Here is a 14,690-nt window from a genome sequence, read left to right on the forward strand (position 1 = left end):
TTCTGCATACCTCACACTTCTGCTGGCTTGGTATTTAACCAGTAACAGATTGAAATGGACCATGAAGCAAAGCTATAAAAACACAGGGTCCTACTGCTGGCTCAAGACTTAGGATAATTATTTGCCACTTGACTTTCCCAGCTTCTGATAGAAATGAGGACATCCTGACAGCCATAGCTGAAATGTTACCACAGCTTCTAATGCAGGACCTACAGTCTTCTATGTGGTCTCACCCCAGTACAACTGGGAGTCCTAAAGGGGTATCTCACATGGGGCCATGAAAAGGTACATACACTTCTGCTCAGGGATGTCAGTGCTTTATCAGATATCCTCCGGGAGTCACTCTGCTGATCCATCATCCATAACCCCCAGTACTTGGAGACCATCAGTCCTCTGGGTGCTGCTACCAATATATCAGCATCTCCTCAGTACCACGTCAGGGCCAGCTTTCATGACAATGTGAGAAGACTATCACCCCAGGAGTTGGAATCAGGAATGGTCACATAGTTCCCAAGGTAGCAGTGCCTGTGACCCAAGCCTCAAGGCATTCTACACAAATATAGTGCCATCTATTTCTGCCAGCAGCCCTCTCCCAATAGACTCTAACAAAGCAGCATCCTGTCTGCCTGCACCCTGGTTCCCAGAGACTAGCTGTGGACCTAATGTCCTTTGTGCAAACCCCATGCCTCCAAAAACCAATAAATCCCATGTTCACAAAACAGTGTGACTCTCAGTTTAAGATCCTATCTTGGCCAGTAAAGACACAATTCTCAGTATCAATGAGCTTGTTTGATTTTAAATTCCACTGTTTTCTAGAAGCATCCTGGGTCTTTCTCCATTCAGAATGTGCAGAGCACTTGGAATAACAAATGTCTGGGCCATCTTAGAGCTCAGAGAGCTATAAGAGCGTATCCTTTCACCCTCAACTAGAGGCTGAGGAAACAAGATGGACAGACCTGTCCTAGTGGAGCACAGAGCCCAGTGGAAGGTCAGGCAGCTTTGTCACTGATTACTCAGGGAAGGATGATATGAGACCACAGCGTTAGTTTGGAAATCTAAATCAGACTATGAGAATTAGGGAAGGAGAGTTCAAGAGTAATAAATGTTTGTGGATGTGTTTTTGAAGAACAAAATAACTCAGTGAAATATCAAAAAATGAGGTGGGAAGGCATTTATGGGAGAGAAACACATGAGCAAAGGCTTGATTAGTTTTGACAGCTACAGGTAATTCCACAGTTTCCTAGGAAAAGCAGCTATTATTTATCAGACCAAGGATTTCTGTTAGGAGGACGGGGGCGGAATGAGGAGAAAGGATGTACTACCTCCTTTAATATTTCCCTCAGGGGACAACATTTAAACATTTGCTATTGGAGTATGACTAGCGTTAATCAAAGTTTAGCATTTACTAAAATGAAAGATGACATCTTATAGCTGCTTTTCAGTTCTTAAAAAAATAAAAGCCAAAGATGAAAAATGTCTTGTTAGCCACAGTGTGCTTGCCCACCAAGATTGGAATTTTCCATGGACTATGGGGGCTTTACTTCCTCAGGAAACCCCTCTCTTGTCCCACACTATTTCAGGCCCTGTATTTGTACACACTCATTAGAGTCCTGCACTGTCTCTTATCACAGTCTGTGAAAAAATCTGTGTGTGGGTGTGATTTAATTAATCTGTATCTTTCCTAAGGTTCCACATTCCAGGAGGACAGTCTTAATCTTTGTTTTTCTCTCTGCTGTATCATCAGTTTGTAACACCATGTCTAGTATAGAATAGTGCTTGATAAAGATGTGTTGATCCTGCTGTTCCCTCCATTTTGTGCTGTTACCATTATAATTTTAGCAACTAGAATTTTGTCTTTATTGAGAAAACTGGCATTTTTTTGAGGAGGAAAAAGGCTGTAATCATTCGGTTTAGCCAGCATGGCCCAATCACATGAGAGGCTAACAACCACGGGAGTATTTAGAGCACTCAGAGCCAAGTGCCAAGTAAGGGGCTGTCACTTAGAACAGAAGCTTTCAACTGATGTCCAGGATGGAAAGAGTAATAGGTTTGTTGTTGTTGTTGTTTTCCAAAGGACATGAGCTAGGGCAAGCATGAATCAAATACATAATTCACAGGGTCTAGTGCAAAATGAAAATTCTGGGCCTCTTGTTCAGAAAGTATTAAGAATTCCAAGATGTTGACAGAAGAGCATTAATCCAAGTGCAGGGCCCTATGTGACTGCACAGGCTACATGCCCATTATAATAGGGAAGAACAAATCTACTTCATATTAGACCTGTTCCTTTTCACTTGAACCTTTATGTTCTGTTGCTAGTGCTTAGTCATGCCAACTCTGCACCCTTTGTAAAAGAATGTTGTCTATAGCTTGAAATATACAGGATAGCCTATTCTCAAGACTCTGACCCTTAAGAGTCAATTCATAGAAAGAGAAAAAGCTTTAGAACAGAGAATAACATTTGCCTTGTTAGAGGTTTACAGGAACATCATGACCAGGATCTTAACAGCTACAAGTTTGCAACAACTAACAGCACCCTTCCCTCACCTAGCTTTTAAAAGTGCTTTGCTGGGAGTTCCCACTGTGGGCCTAGCAGATTAAGAACCAGACATTGTCTCTGTGAGGATGTGGGTTCCATACCTGGCCTCACTCAGTGGGTTAAGGATCAGGCATTACCGCAAGCTGTGGTGTAAGTTGCACATATGGCTCAGATCCAGTGTTGCATGGCTGTGGTATAGGACTCAGTTGCAGCTCCAATTCAACCCCCAGCTTGAGAACTTCCATATGCTGCCAGTGCAGCTGTAAAAAGGAAAAATACACACACACACATATACATAGGTATGTGTGTGTATATATTAGTGTGTATATACATATATATACATGTATGTGTGTGTATTTGTATATGTAAATGTATATATACGTATTTGCCAAAACCCTTCCAGGAGTTTGGGGTTTGGGAATGGTCTCTCCTTGCATAGCCCTGCTATAAACCTTTCTCTGCTCCAGACTCCAACTTTTCAGTTTGTTTGGCTTCACTGTGCATTGGGCACATGAACTTGCATTTAGTAACACCATGAAGCTGGATTTGCAAATATTTATAGTTAATAAAGAAAATCTGAATGTAAGTTTATGGTTTCCTGTTAGAAAAATAAGTTTGGTATTCATGGGGGGGGGGGGAGCCGTTTAAATATCCAGATGTAGTTCCTTTCCCTGCACACTGAGGTTTTTCCTCAAAAGATACTAAATCCCTTCCACCCCTTTATCCCATGGGGCATCTCTCTGTTTCTAAATCATCTACGAAGACAGGAGTTCCCATCGTGGCACAGGGGAAACAAATCCAACTAGGATCCATGAGGTTACAGGTTCAATCCCTGGCCTTGCTCAGTAGGTTAAGGGTCCGGCATTGCCATGAGCTGTGGTGTAGGTCGAAGATGCAGCTGGGATCCGGTGTTACTGTGGCTGTGGCAGAGGCCAGTAGCTGTAGCTCCAATTAGACTCCTAGCCTGGCAACCTCCAGGGTGTGGCCCTAAAAATCAAAATAAATAAATTAAATAAAAGATCTACTAAGGCAGATTGGCTTGCCCCTCTATAAATAGCCCTGACCTCCTTGCTCTACTGCAACACCCACTGGCTCCTCGGCTATGAAGATCTGGCCTAGATTTGAGGCTCTACAGTCCAAAAAGAAGGATTTTGAAGGCAAAATAGGTTCAAATCCCAGTTCCACCATTTATACTTCAGTGAGTTAGAGGAAATTACTTCGCCTCCCTCAAACCCCAGTTTTCTCATTTATAAATGGGAAGGATAATACCTAACCTAATAGAGCATCTCTGAGGATGAAATAAGATAAAAAGAGTGAAGGGCTTAGCACATAAATGGACAGCAAAACTAGGACGGATCCTCATTGCAGTATGCGTATGCTTTAGTCCAAAGCTGAACTGAAGAAAGAGAAGCGCCCTCAAGCCAGGGAACCCCAATTCTGCTTCCTCCATCACTAAACCGTATAAATAACTTACCTAAGTCATTGGCTCCCTGAGAGTTGTTGCAGGTGATCCCTGCAGGCTGGGCCCTTCACTGGCGTTTGGTCTGAATTTTCCCCCTCCCTCCTAAAACATCCCCAGACGTTTACCCTGCTGTGCGAGCCCAGCCTCCCATAGAGCCTCCAGAGGGCACGGCCCCCTCCTGGCCCACGCCCACCCGCGCTGCTCCGGGCCAGGGGCCCGCAGCCCCGCCTCTGAGCCGCCGCCTGCCCCCACCCCTTTTCTGGCGGGCGGGCCACCCCTCGCCCGCTTGCCTGCTGCTGAGTGGCAGTCACGACTGTGCGCGCTGGCGAGGTGGCCGCAGGCAAGGCCGGGTGGGGCGGAGCGGGCGCTTTCCCTCTGCCTGCGGGGAGTGCGCGGAGGTGGGCAGGACCCGGGAGGGGTGAGGCCAGAGGAGGGCGCGTTGTCGCCTCGGCGAGGATGGGAGTCCCTGGCCTCCGGAGCTGAGCGAGCCAGAGCGCGGCCGGGAGGGCGCACCGGAGGGAGGCGAGCCTCGCTGTTCCTCCGGGAGCCCAACACCATTCCCGCGCCGCCAAGATGATCCCCCCGAGCGGCGCCCATGAGGACGGCGTGGACGGGCTGCCCAAAGAGGCGGCGAGCGCGGAGCTGCCGCCTTCGCCTGCATCCACCGGCAGCCAGGAATCCAAGGTACCGCGCACACTTGCCCCAAGAGAGCAGAAACTCACTCTCCTCTCCTCTCTGGCCACCTTTGTTTCTTTCCAACTGGTGCTGGCGCTGGAGGCTGAGATGTGTCCCTAGTTGCTCTTAAGGACCCGTACCTCCCTTGAGACTTGAATGTCCAGGAGGACTCGCTGCTGCCGATACTGGACCACATCCCTGGGAACCCAGACCTCTTGCGCACATAGCCCCAAGGCTTTGCGCTGAGCTTCTACCCTGCGATCACCCGCAATTCACACTGACTCTGGGTTCACATCGCTTTCTCGGGTGGTGGTGGAGTGGTTGTTCTGTGCCTTGAACTTGCTTGTGCCCAAAGCGCGTGTAAGTATTGGGCGGCTTCTTAAGGATGAGGGACAAAGAGCCCAGGGATACTCCTCCAGAAAAGCTGGGGCACTTGGGGACCATCAAAGGACCGTATATATCCCAAGGGCCTGGACCCTGTGCTTAACAGGGCTCATCCCTAAGTTTAGATACTGCTCGTTTCAGAGAAACTAGAAAGGAGGTGCTGCGTTCTCGGGAAAGTTGATGTTCCTCTTGTGGAAGTTAATCCTCCAACTTAGACTTGGGTTTGTGAGGGTTGCACTAACATACACAAAACCAACCCCGCAACACTTCTGTCACTGTTGCACTTCCTCTGAAACTCGTGTGGGTGCCAGGCACATGTTTGGAAATCATGGAAGAGGAGCAAGTAAAATGTGGCTGCTAACAGTGTGATGCCAAATGGCATCTCTGCTGGGAGTGAAAACCATAAGATGGAGTTCACAGTTACATGGATTTTTTTTTAAGTGCATGACTCCTGGCTCTTTATCCAGATCCACTTGTGAGTTCCCCGAGCATCTTTGGAATGTGGGTCAGTCCCTGTATAGGAAAGAGGGAAAAGAGGGTGCCAGTTTGGAGGGCAGGTCGGATGGGGCAAAGAAGACTCCTGTCTTTATCTCCCTTCACACATATCCCTAGAAGCCACTGACATCAGCAGGATCAAAATCATAGCTAAGTGACTCTCAGTTTAAGTGATGCAGCCCAGTGTATACATCCCAGCTTCCAGAATTAACCATCAAAGATGATGATTTGAGACAGAGAGCTTTGCATTGCTTTTCTTTTCTTTTATTTTTCTAGTAAGCGTCTGCCCTGGAACATGTGTGTCATTTGGAAATGAGAACAAAAGCCCCACCTCCCAAGGAGTTCCTATCATGGCTCAGCAGAAATGAATCTGACTAGTATCCATGAGGATGCAGGTTCAATCCCTGGCCTTGCTCAGTGGGTTAAGGATCCGGCGTTGCCATGAGCTGTGGCGTAGGTTGAAGACACAGCTGGGATCTGGCATTGCTGTAGCTGGGGTGTAAGCCACTGGCTACAGCTCCGATTCGACCCCTAGCCTGGGAACCTCCATATGCCTCAGGTGCAGCCCTAAAAGACAAAAGAAGAAAATTAAAAACTGCACCTTCCAGTATCATTGTGAGAAATAGTGAGATGATCTAACGTCCATCTGGGTACAGTGCAAAGACTCAATGTTTACCCTTTTCCTTCCTAAGATAAGGAGATGGGATCGATCTTACCACACATGGCTCACTCCCAAACAGTCTCACAATCCACACACATGGACTACTGCCCCTCTGGCCAGAAGTTTCTGGCTGTTGCATCACTGTCCATCATTGACCTAAGTGATGATATGAGGTAGTGGCCATTTCAAAGGTCATCTAGAATACTGTAAGGATGCAGCTAAAGTCAGGAGTGAAACTGGTATTCAGCTTTTGAATTAGGCCTGTTGCTCTGCAGTAGATATGTTCTGGAAAGGGCTTAGCATTTGGGTATATAGCAGCATGGTTCAAACACACTGTATGGGCTTGCTATTTATAGATATCCTAATGTAAATTCTTTGGCAGAGTAAAAACTACATATGCAATACCCGTCATTATCCACCAATTTATCTGGCTTATGGTTTCGGATTTGTACAAGTCAGTTTTTCTTAGTGTGTTTATACATTCCTAAATTTGCTGTCATGGCTTAGGTGTTCTTAATTAGTGGAGATGGACTTTGGGGAGGGGCCCATGAACCCCAAGAAATTGAATACAAAATAATATGCCTGAACGTGAAATTTTTGGGGAGGGGGGCATAGTGTTTTTGATACTCTCCAAGGGACGCATGCTTCTCAAAAAGACTAAATTGATGTTGAAGATGTGTGGTAAGGGGGGCAGAATGGCATGAGACAGGAGCAGAGGAAGGCTCTATTCATTTCTACCCCAACCACCACATTTGAAAGCTCATCCCCCTTTACAAGGATCTTGCACCCTGGAGATGGATGTCTGGTGAAGAAAATGTGGACAAATAGTCGCACCCTCTTACTGTCTTCTGAAGGGGTCTGTTTGTCAGAACACTGTGTGAGACAGGCAAGGTTCAGACACCTCTGGACAGTAAACTTTCTCAAGAAAGACTTTTTAAATTAATTTTTTATTATAGTTGATTTACAATATTCTGTCAATTTCTGCTATATAGCAAAGTGACCCAGTTATACATATATGTATATATACACATTCTTTTGCTCACTTGATTTTTAAAATTTTTTCTTTTTATTTTATTAAAGCATAGTTGACTAACAGTATTGTATTAGTTTCAGGTACAACAGGGGTTTGATATTTTTATAGATCAGTCATCATACAAAGTTGTTACAATATTATTGACTCAATTCCCTGTGCTGTACAGTACATCTCTGTGACATTTATTTTATAACTGGTAGTTTGTACCTCTTAATCCCCTTCACCTCTTTCACCCATCCCCCTACCTCCCTCACCTCTAGCAACTGCTAGTTTGTTCTCTGCATCTGCGAGTCCATTTCTGTTTTGTTGTATTTGTTCATTTGTTTTGATTATTAGATTTCACTATACATTTTTAAAACAACTTTTTTTCTCTGATGATAAGAATAACAAATACTTTGTAGAAATTTGAAAAGTCCAGGAAAAAAAATAAGGAAAAGAAAAAAATCACCCATTGGTCACAATCCAGAGGCAACTACTGATAATATTTTGATCATGTATTTGCCTTTTATTTATGTGTATGTGTGTATTTGCCTTCTTTCATTGACTTTTGTATTTACATAATTGAAAGAACGGTAGTCAGTGTCTAGGCATAACTTGACCTTTCACGGTAACCCTAGGAGGGAGAATGGGCTATTATTTCCATTTTATGGTTAGGGAATTAGGTTTCCCTATGCGTAGGGTAGAGATAGGAAACCATAGGAACCTATCTGGAGGCTCAGAAAAGTTAGGTGACTTACCCATAATTGTATAGTTAGTTGAGTGACACAGCAAGGATGGGAACTCGGGCACTATGGCTCTGTGGAGGACACGTTCTCAGCCATCATGCAGCTCTCTCTCATCCTGTGTACTGTTTCACATTCTTCCATTTCACCTCACAACCAAGTATTTTATATGCCACTGAAATCCATTTGCAACAGTATTTTTATCTTCTCATCTTAAGAAATTTTTGAAAATAAATGAAGCCACATTATCGTGTGAAATGATTAAAGACCAATTCTTGTCCAGTTCTTCTGCCTTTGATTTTGCTGCTCTTTCCCCAGAAGTGTGTTTATGGAAGTGATCAAATGGAATATCACAGAACCATCTGGAAAATCGTGCTACAACAAACCCTTTAGTCTAGAAGGTCCATGAGAGAAGGGTGATAATGATTCAATACCTTGAGCACATCAAATGTTTCCACAAGTCATTTTCTCTATAGATTCTTTGGAATGCTAAATCATAGACTATTAGAATTGGGAACACTAGAGGTGATCTATTCTGGGTATTTTTTAAATTATGGATAATTTTTATTGTGTAAATCGACTTATTGTGGAGAATTTCAACACACAGAAGCAGAGAAAACAGTATAAAGAGCCATTATGTACATAATCACCTGGCTTCACCAATTATCAATTCATGGACAATCTCAGTTCATCTGTTACGCCCACCACTTACCACCACCCTTCTCCATACACACTGGATCCTTTTAAAGCAAATTCCAAACATCAAAGTGTTTCATTCATAAATATTTCAGGTTGCATCTCTAAAAGATAAGGACTCTTTTTTTTTTTTTTTTGGTCTTTCTGTATTTTTCTAGTGCCACACCCACAGCATGTGGAAGTTCCCTGGGTAGAGGTCCAATTGGAGCTGTAGCCACAGGCCTATGCCAGAGCCACAGCAACACGGGACCCAAGCCCAGTCTGCGACCTACACACACCACAGCTCACAGCAAGGCCGACTCCTCAACCCACCGAGTGAGGTCAGGGATAGAACCCGCAACCTCATGGCTCCCAGTCAGATTCGTTAACCACTGAGCCACAACGGGAACTTCCAGGACTCTTTTTATAAACATGACTACAGTCCCACTATCAAAACTCCGGGTGTTTTAAATCAAGGGTCCATATAGTCTTTGGAGATTCACAAATCGTCTTTGGAATATCTGGGAATAACCAGAGCTTTCAAAATTGCGTGTGTACATGCATATGTGCATCATCTGGGGAAAGGATCCATAGCTTATACCAGATCAATAGAGTGTTTATAGCTTTCAACAGTTGTTTAAATGTTCCCTTCCCCCTTTTTTTTCTCTGCTGAGTAAACTGAGGCCCAGAGAGAGGTAATGACTTGCCTAAGATCACACGGAGAGTTATGCCAATACTCCTGTCTAGGAACCCTGTCTTGGACTTTGAAAATGCCCACACAATTTCCTCAGAGTAAATTCCCATAGTCACAAGTCATAATGTACTTTCTGTGGTTTTATTTTTCATAAAATCAGTTGAGTTGAAAGAGTTTGAAAGCCACTAATGAACCTCATCCCTCTATCTTTCTGCTAAGTATCCCAAAAAGACCATACCCTAATTTATTTTCCAAGTGCTTGACGGAGACCATTGAATACTAAGAAAAATTTTATGTTTCAGCATCTCTGATTGCAATGAATGTCCTTTTTCCTACTGACTTATTGACAACATAGAAATCTTCTAGGGTCTCATGTGAAGGTTTGGTATGGATGCCCTTTGCCATCACTTATAGAACACATTGTCACATTTTGATGCTGTGAAGGGGTTATAGGTTTTGAGGTCTTTTTATCAATTGCCATCTTTGTGTCCTAGGCAAGCTGCCTAACCTCTCTGTGCCTTGGCTTCTTAATCTCTAATCCCCTAATGGGGATGCTAATTCCTAATAGGCGTGGTTTTTTGTAAGGCCTGAGAATATGTAAAACACCCAATATATTGAAAGCATTTGTAAGCCTAAAGCATTGTTTACTTTCTTTTCTGCTTCACATTAGATGACTCTGTCACTGGCCAATCGCAGATGTCATCACTGAAAGAATTTCAGTAATCAAAAATGACATTCCAGTAATATAATTTGAGTTTTCCTCCCTTTGGATTTTCAGTTAACTGTTGATTTTAGTGACATTTCAAATTAGCTATTTTGCATCCCCCAAAAGATAAGCCATATTCTTATGTGACTTTGATTTTGAAAGGGTATTACAAGCCACCCAGGGCCCCACTGGAGCCATGGACCAAGGGGTTGCCTCATTCCTGGATGGTTCTCTCTGAATCTGAACCATGTTCTAAGCTAGCAAGAAGAAAGCCCTAACCATGCAGACGTGCCTTGCATCTCCCAGAAAGGTTTCATGTCCATCAAAGTAGCAACTATTTGTGGAGTGCCCATTTTGTGCCCAGCTCACCCCTATACATACACATGAAGCTATTATTGATTAGGAATTTAATTGTTCTCAGGGGAGAAGATGAAAGAAAATGGAACTTTGGCCTTGCATTCAAATCCCCTGGCAAGTCCAGACCATAGGCTACACCTACTAAATTGAAATCTCTGAGTGAAGGTTCCAAGCATTGGTATTTTTGTAAAGCTTCCTTAATGATTTCATGGTGCAGCATAGTTTGAGAAACACTGATCAAGACTAAAAGAATTATAGAATGTCAAAGAAAACTAGGATTCTTCCCCTTCCAATCAAGGTACTCAAAAGAATTGTTTGTCTTTACTTCCTCTTCTTTTTCACTTCCCATTTACCCTTCAGTCCAAAGAAATGGCTCTGGCAAAAGTAACCTGCTCTTTCCCCCACGTTGCCAAAGAATCCAAGCGCTACTCAGATGCAGCTGGATTTACAAGGTTGATTATGTCTTTATTAAGTTATTTTCATAATTATGAGAGTAATAAGCACTCAATGTAGAAAACTAGAAAGCATAGAAAATATAAGGAGAAAAATTCATTTGTCATACCATGGCCTAGACATTAGGATTCTTAACTTTTTGGCTGTATTTATTTCATTTATGTTTCCTTGTATACACACACACACACACACACACACACGAAAGTTGAAGTAGTATATATATAAATGCATATTGTGCTTTTTTTTCCACCTAATGTTATACAAAAACAATTTTCTTATACCCTTAGATAATGAATAACACAAATATTAAAGATGGCCTATTTTATCTTTCATCTGTTTTGTCTGTTTCATCAGTCCCTTCTGATGGCACATTTAGGTTCTTTTCAAACTTCACACATTTGAAAATATTAAAATGTTCTTCCTGATATATAAACATTTGAATATAGTTCTGATTAGTTTCATGGGAAGCAGAATTGCTAGGTCTGGATATAAACCCTTCAAAGGTCTTTTTTCTCATTGACACAATGCTCTCTAGAAAGATTCTATCATAGCTTTTTGGGGGGTAAACTTTTTATTGAAGTATGAATCATACCAAACAGTACACACATAAGATTAGAGCTTAATCAATTTTCAAAAAATAAATTATTGCTCTGTATGTAACCAACACAAAAATCAATAAATAAAATGTCATCAGAACCCCAGAATCTCACTCATACCCTTTTCTGTCACTACCTTCCCCAAGGTAAATACTGTTTTGACTTCTAACAATATAAATTAATCTTCCTTATTTTTCAACTATATGTAAGTGGAATCATACAGTGTGTACTCTTTTATGCCTGGCTTCTTTCACTTAACATTATATTGTCAGATTCACCTATGCCATTGCATGTAATGCTGGTTTTTGCTTTCCTTGCTATATAGCGTTTCACTGTATGATTAGACCACTGACTATCCACTCTGTTGATGATGAACATTTGGATTGTTTCTTGGTTTGGGCTGCTAGAAGTGGTACTGCTTTGACCATTCCATATTCCCCCGAGTGTATACCCAAGTGCAACATTGCTGGGTTGTAGGTTATTCACATGTTCAGCATTAGTAGATATTTTCAAAGTTCTGATGTAGCTGTACCAACTCATACTCCAACCCACAATGTATAAGAGTTCCATCATTTCCTTATCCCACCAACATTTGGTATTGTCTGTATTTCTCATTTAAGCATTCTCATAGATGATTATTGGTATTGTCCCATGGTTTTAACTTGTGTGTCCCCAGTGACGTGAGTTTAGCCATTTTTGTGCTTTGGGACATTTAAATGTCCTGTTGTGAAGTAGTTATTCAGATCTTTTGTCTATTTTCCTATTAGATTATCTGTCATTTTCTTTCTAATTTGTTAGAAGTTCTCTACAAATTCTAGATCCGAGTACTTTGAAAGATAAAAGTATTGCAAATATCTTCTCCTATTCTGTGGCTTACTTCTTCTCTTAACAGAAATTTTTATTGAATGTAATCAGGTTATTAATTTTCTAAGGTTGTTAGTACTTTTTGTAATCTTTGCATACCCCATGAAGGTATTCTCCTATATTATTGCTTAGAAGTGTTGTTGCTTTGCCTTTCACACATAGGTCCATAATCCAATTGAAATTGCTTTTTCAGTATAGTGTGAGATAGGGGGCCAAGATTCATTATGGTGCTGCATTGCCTCCTTTGCCATAAATTAGATAGCTATATTTTCCATTTATGTGGAGGCTGCTGTTCTGCACCACTGGTCTGTTTGTCTGGTCTTGTACCAATATAGCACTGCCTTAAATATAATGGCTTTATTAAAAAGTCTTGATAGCTGACAGAGTGAGCCTTCTAGCTTTGCTCTACATTTTCAAAACTGTCTTGGTTATTTTGGGGCCTTGACATTTCCAGATGTGTTTTTGAATCACCTAATCAATTTCCATAAAAATACCTGCTAGGATTTTTGATTGGGGTTTCATTAAAGCTACAAATCCATTTGGAGAAAATAGACATCCTCATACTGTTGGTTCTTCCAATAACAGATCCCACTGCAGACTTTGCTTCCTCCAAGTGCCCCAGGGCATGGTTACCTGAGAATCTAATTTTATGTTACTTTTATTCATCTTGGGATCCTCAGACCAAGTTGTGTCGTATAAGTTTAAACCCCAAATCTCTTGAAGGCAGATCTGTGATTATGAATATCCAGGAAAATATTTGTTTATTGTCCACCTTATGTCTATACTAAGATTTCTTTCCATCATCCTGAGTCGGTGAAGAATTTGTTTCTACTTCATTCTTTCTTTCTTTTCCGATCTACACACTATGTAGGCATTAAAATTCAGCCTTCTTAGGGTTTTTCTGTGTGTGTGTGGTAAAATATACATAAAATAAAATTTACCATCATATCAATTTTTAAAAGGTTACATTTTAAATGTGATTTTCTGTGGCATTAAATACATTTATACTGCTGTGCAGTCATCACCATCATTAGAACTTTTTCGTCTTCCCAAACTGAAACTCTACATGTTAAACAGTTAGTCCCCATCTCCTCTTCACTCCATGGTCTATTTCTGTTTTGTAGATAGAATCACTTGTACCATATTTTAGATTCTGCATATAAGTGATATCATATGGTATTTGTCTTTCTCTTTCTGACTTACCTCACTTAGTATGAGAATCTCTAGTTGCATCCATGTTGCTGCAAATGGCATTATTTTGTCCTTTTTATGGTTGAGTAGTACTCCATTGTGTATATGCACCACATCTTCTTAACCCATTCCTCTGTCAATGGACATTTAGGTGTTACCATGTCTTGGCTATTGTGGATAGTGCCACAGTGAACATACGGGTGCATGTATCTTTTTGAATGAAAATTTTGTCCAGATATATGCCCAGGAGTGGAATTGCTGGATCATATGATAGCTCTATATTTAGTTTTCTGAGGTACCTCCGTACTGTTTTCCAAAGTGGTTTTACCAGTTTACATTCCCACCAACAGTGCAGGAGCGTTCCCTTTTCTCCACACCCTCTCCGGCGTTTGTTATTTGTTGATTTGTTAAATGATGGCCATTCTGACAGGTGTGAGGTGGTCCCTCATTGTAGTTTTGATTTGCATTTCTCTAATAATTAATGATGTTGAGCATTTTTTCTATGCCTGTTGGTCATCCATATGTCTTCTTTTGAGAAATGTCTATTTAGGTCTTCTCCCCATTTTTCAATGTGTTGTTTGTTTTTTGTTGAGCTGTATGACCTGTATGTATATTTTGGAGATTAGGCCCTTGTCTGTTGCATTGTTTGCAAAGCATCATAGCCTTTTGTTGTTGTTGTCTTTTTAGGGATGCACCTGTGGTATATGGAAGTTCGTAGGCTAGGGATCTAATCAGAAATAAAGCTGTGCCAAAGCCACAGCAACCCAAGATCTGAGCTGCATCTGCAACCTATACCACAGCTCACAGCAACACCAGACCCTTAACCCACTGAGTGACACCAGGGATCAAACCTGAGTCCTCATGGTAACATCGTCGGGTTCATTACTGCTGAATCACAATGGAAACTCCTCATAGCCTCTTAACCAGCAAATTTATAGGGCAAAGATGTATTAAATTTTTATTGTTTTAATTACGTTTATTCATTATTAATGGTTACTTTTATATTTAAAACTTTTTTCCTTTGTGAATTATATATTCATGTCCTTGTCTGTTTTAATAGAGTGTTTATTTCCTGTTGATTTTTTTTTATTTATTTTTTCCCCACTCTACAGTAAGGGGGTCAAGTTTCCTGTTGATTTTTAAAGATTTCTTTATAAATATTAAAACTATGATTTTTAATAAATGT

The 14,690-nt window shown here is 41.5% G+C and overlaps 1 protein-coding gene across 2 annotated transcripts in view; it reads left to right on the plus strand.

The window, feature by feature from the left end:
* Positions 1–4,260: 4,260 nt before the first annotated feature.
* The window catches only part of STAC (SH3 and cysteine rich domain), a 118,369-nt gene continuing 107,939 nt past the window's right edge, over positions 4,261–14,690 (plus strand). Inside the window, exon 1 of one of the 2 annotated variants that reach the window (XM_047769987.1) lies at positions 4,261–4,682. In XM_047769987.1, the coding sequence (XP_047625943.1) occupies positions 4,572–4,682 (111 nt within the window). In that variant the 5' untranslated portion in view covers positions 4,261–4,571. The remainder of the gene's footprint in view (positions 4,683–14,690) is intronic. The other variant, XM_047769978.1, reaches the window with a different exon arrangement.

This window comes from Phacochoerus africanus, chromosome 1, assembly GCF_016906955.1.
Source record: "Phacochoerus africanus isolate WHEZ1 chromosome 1, ROS_Pafr_v1, whole genome shotgun sequence".
NCBI lineage: Eukaryota > Metazoa > Chordata > Mammalia > Artiodactyla > Suidae > Phacochoerus > Phacochoerus africanus.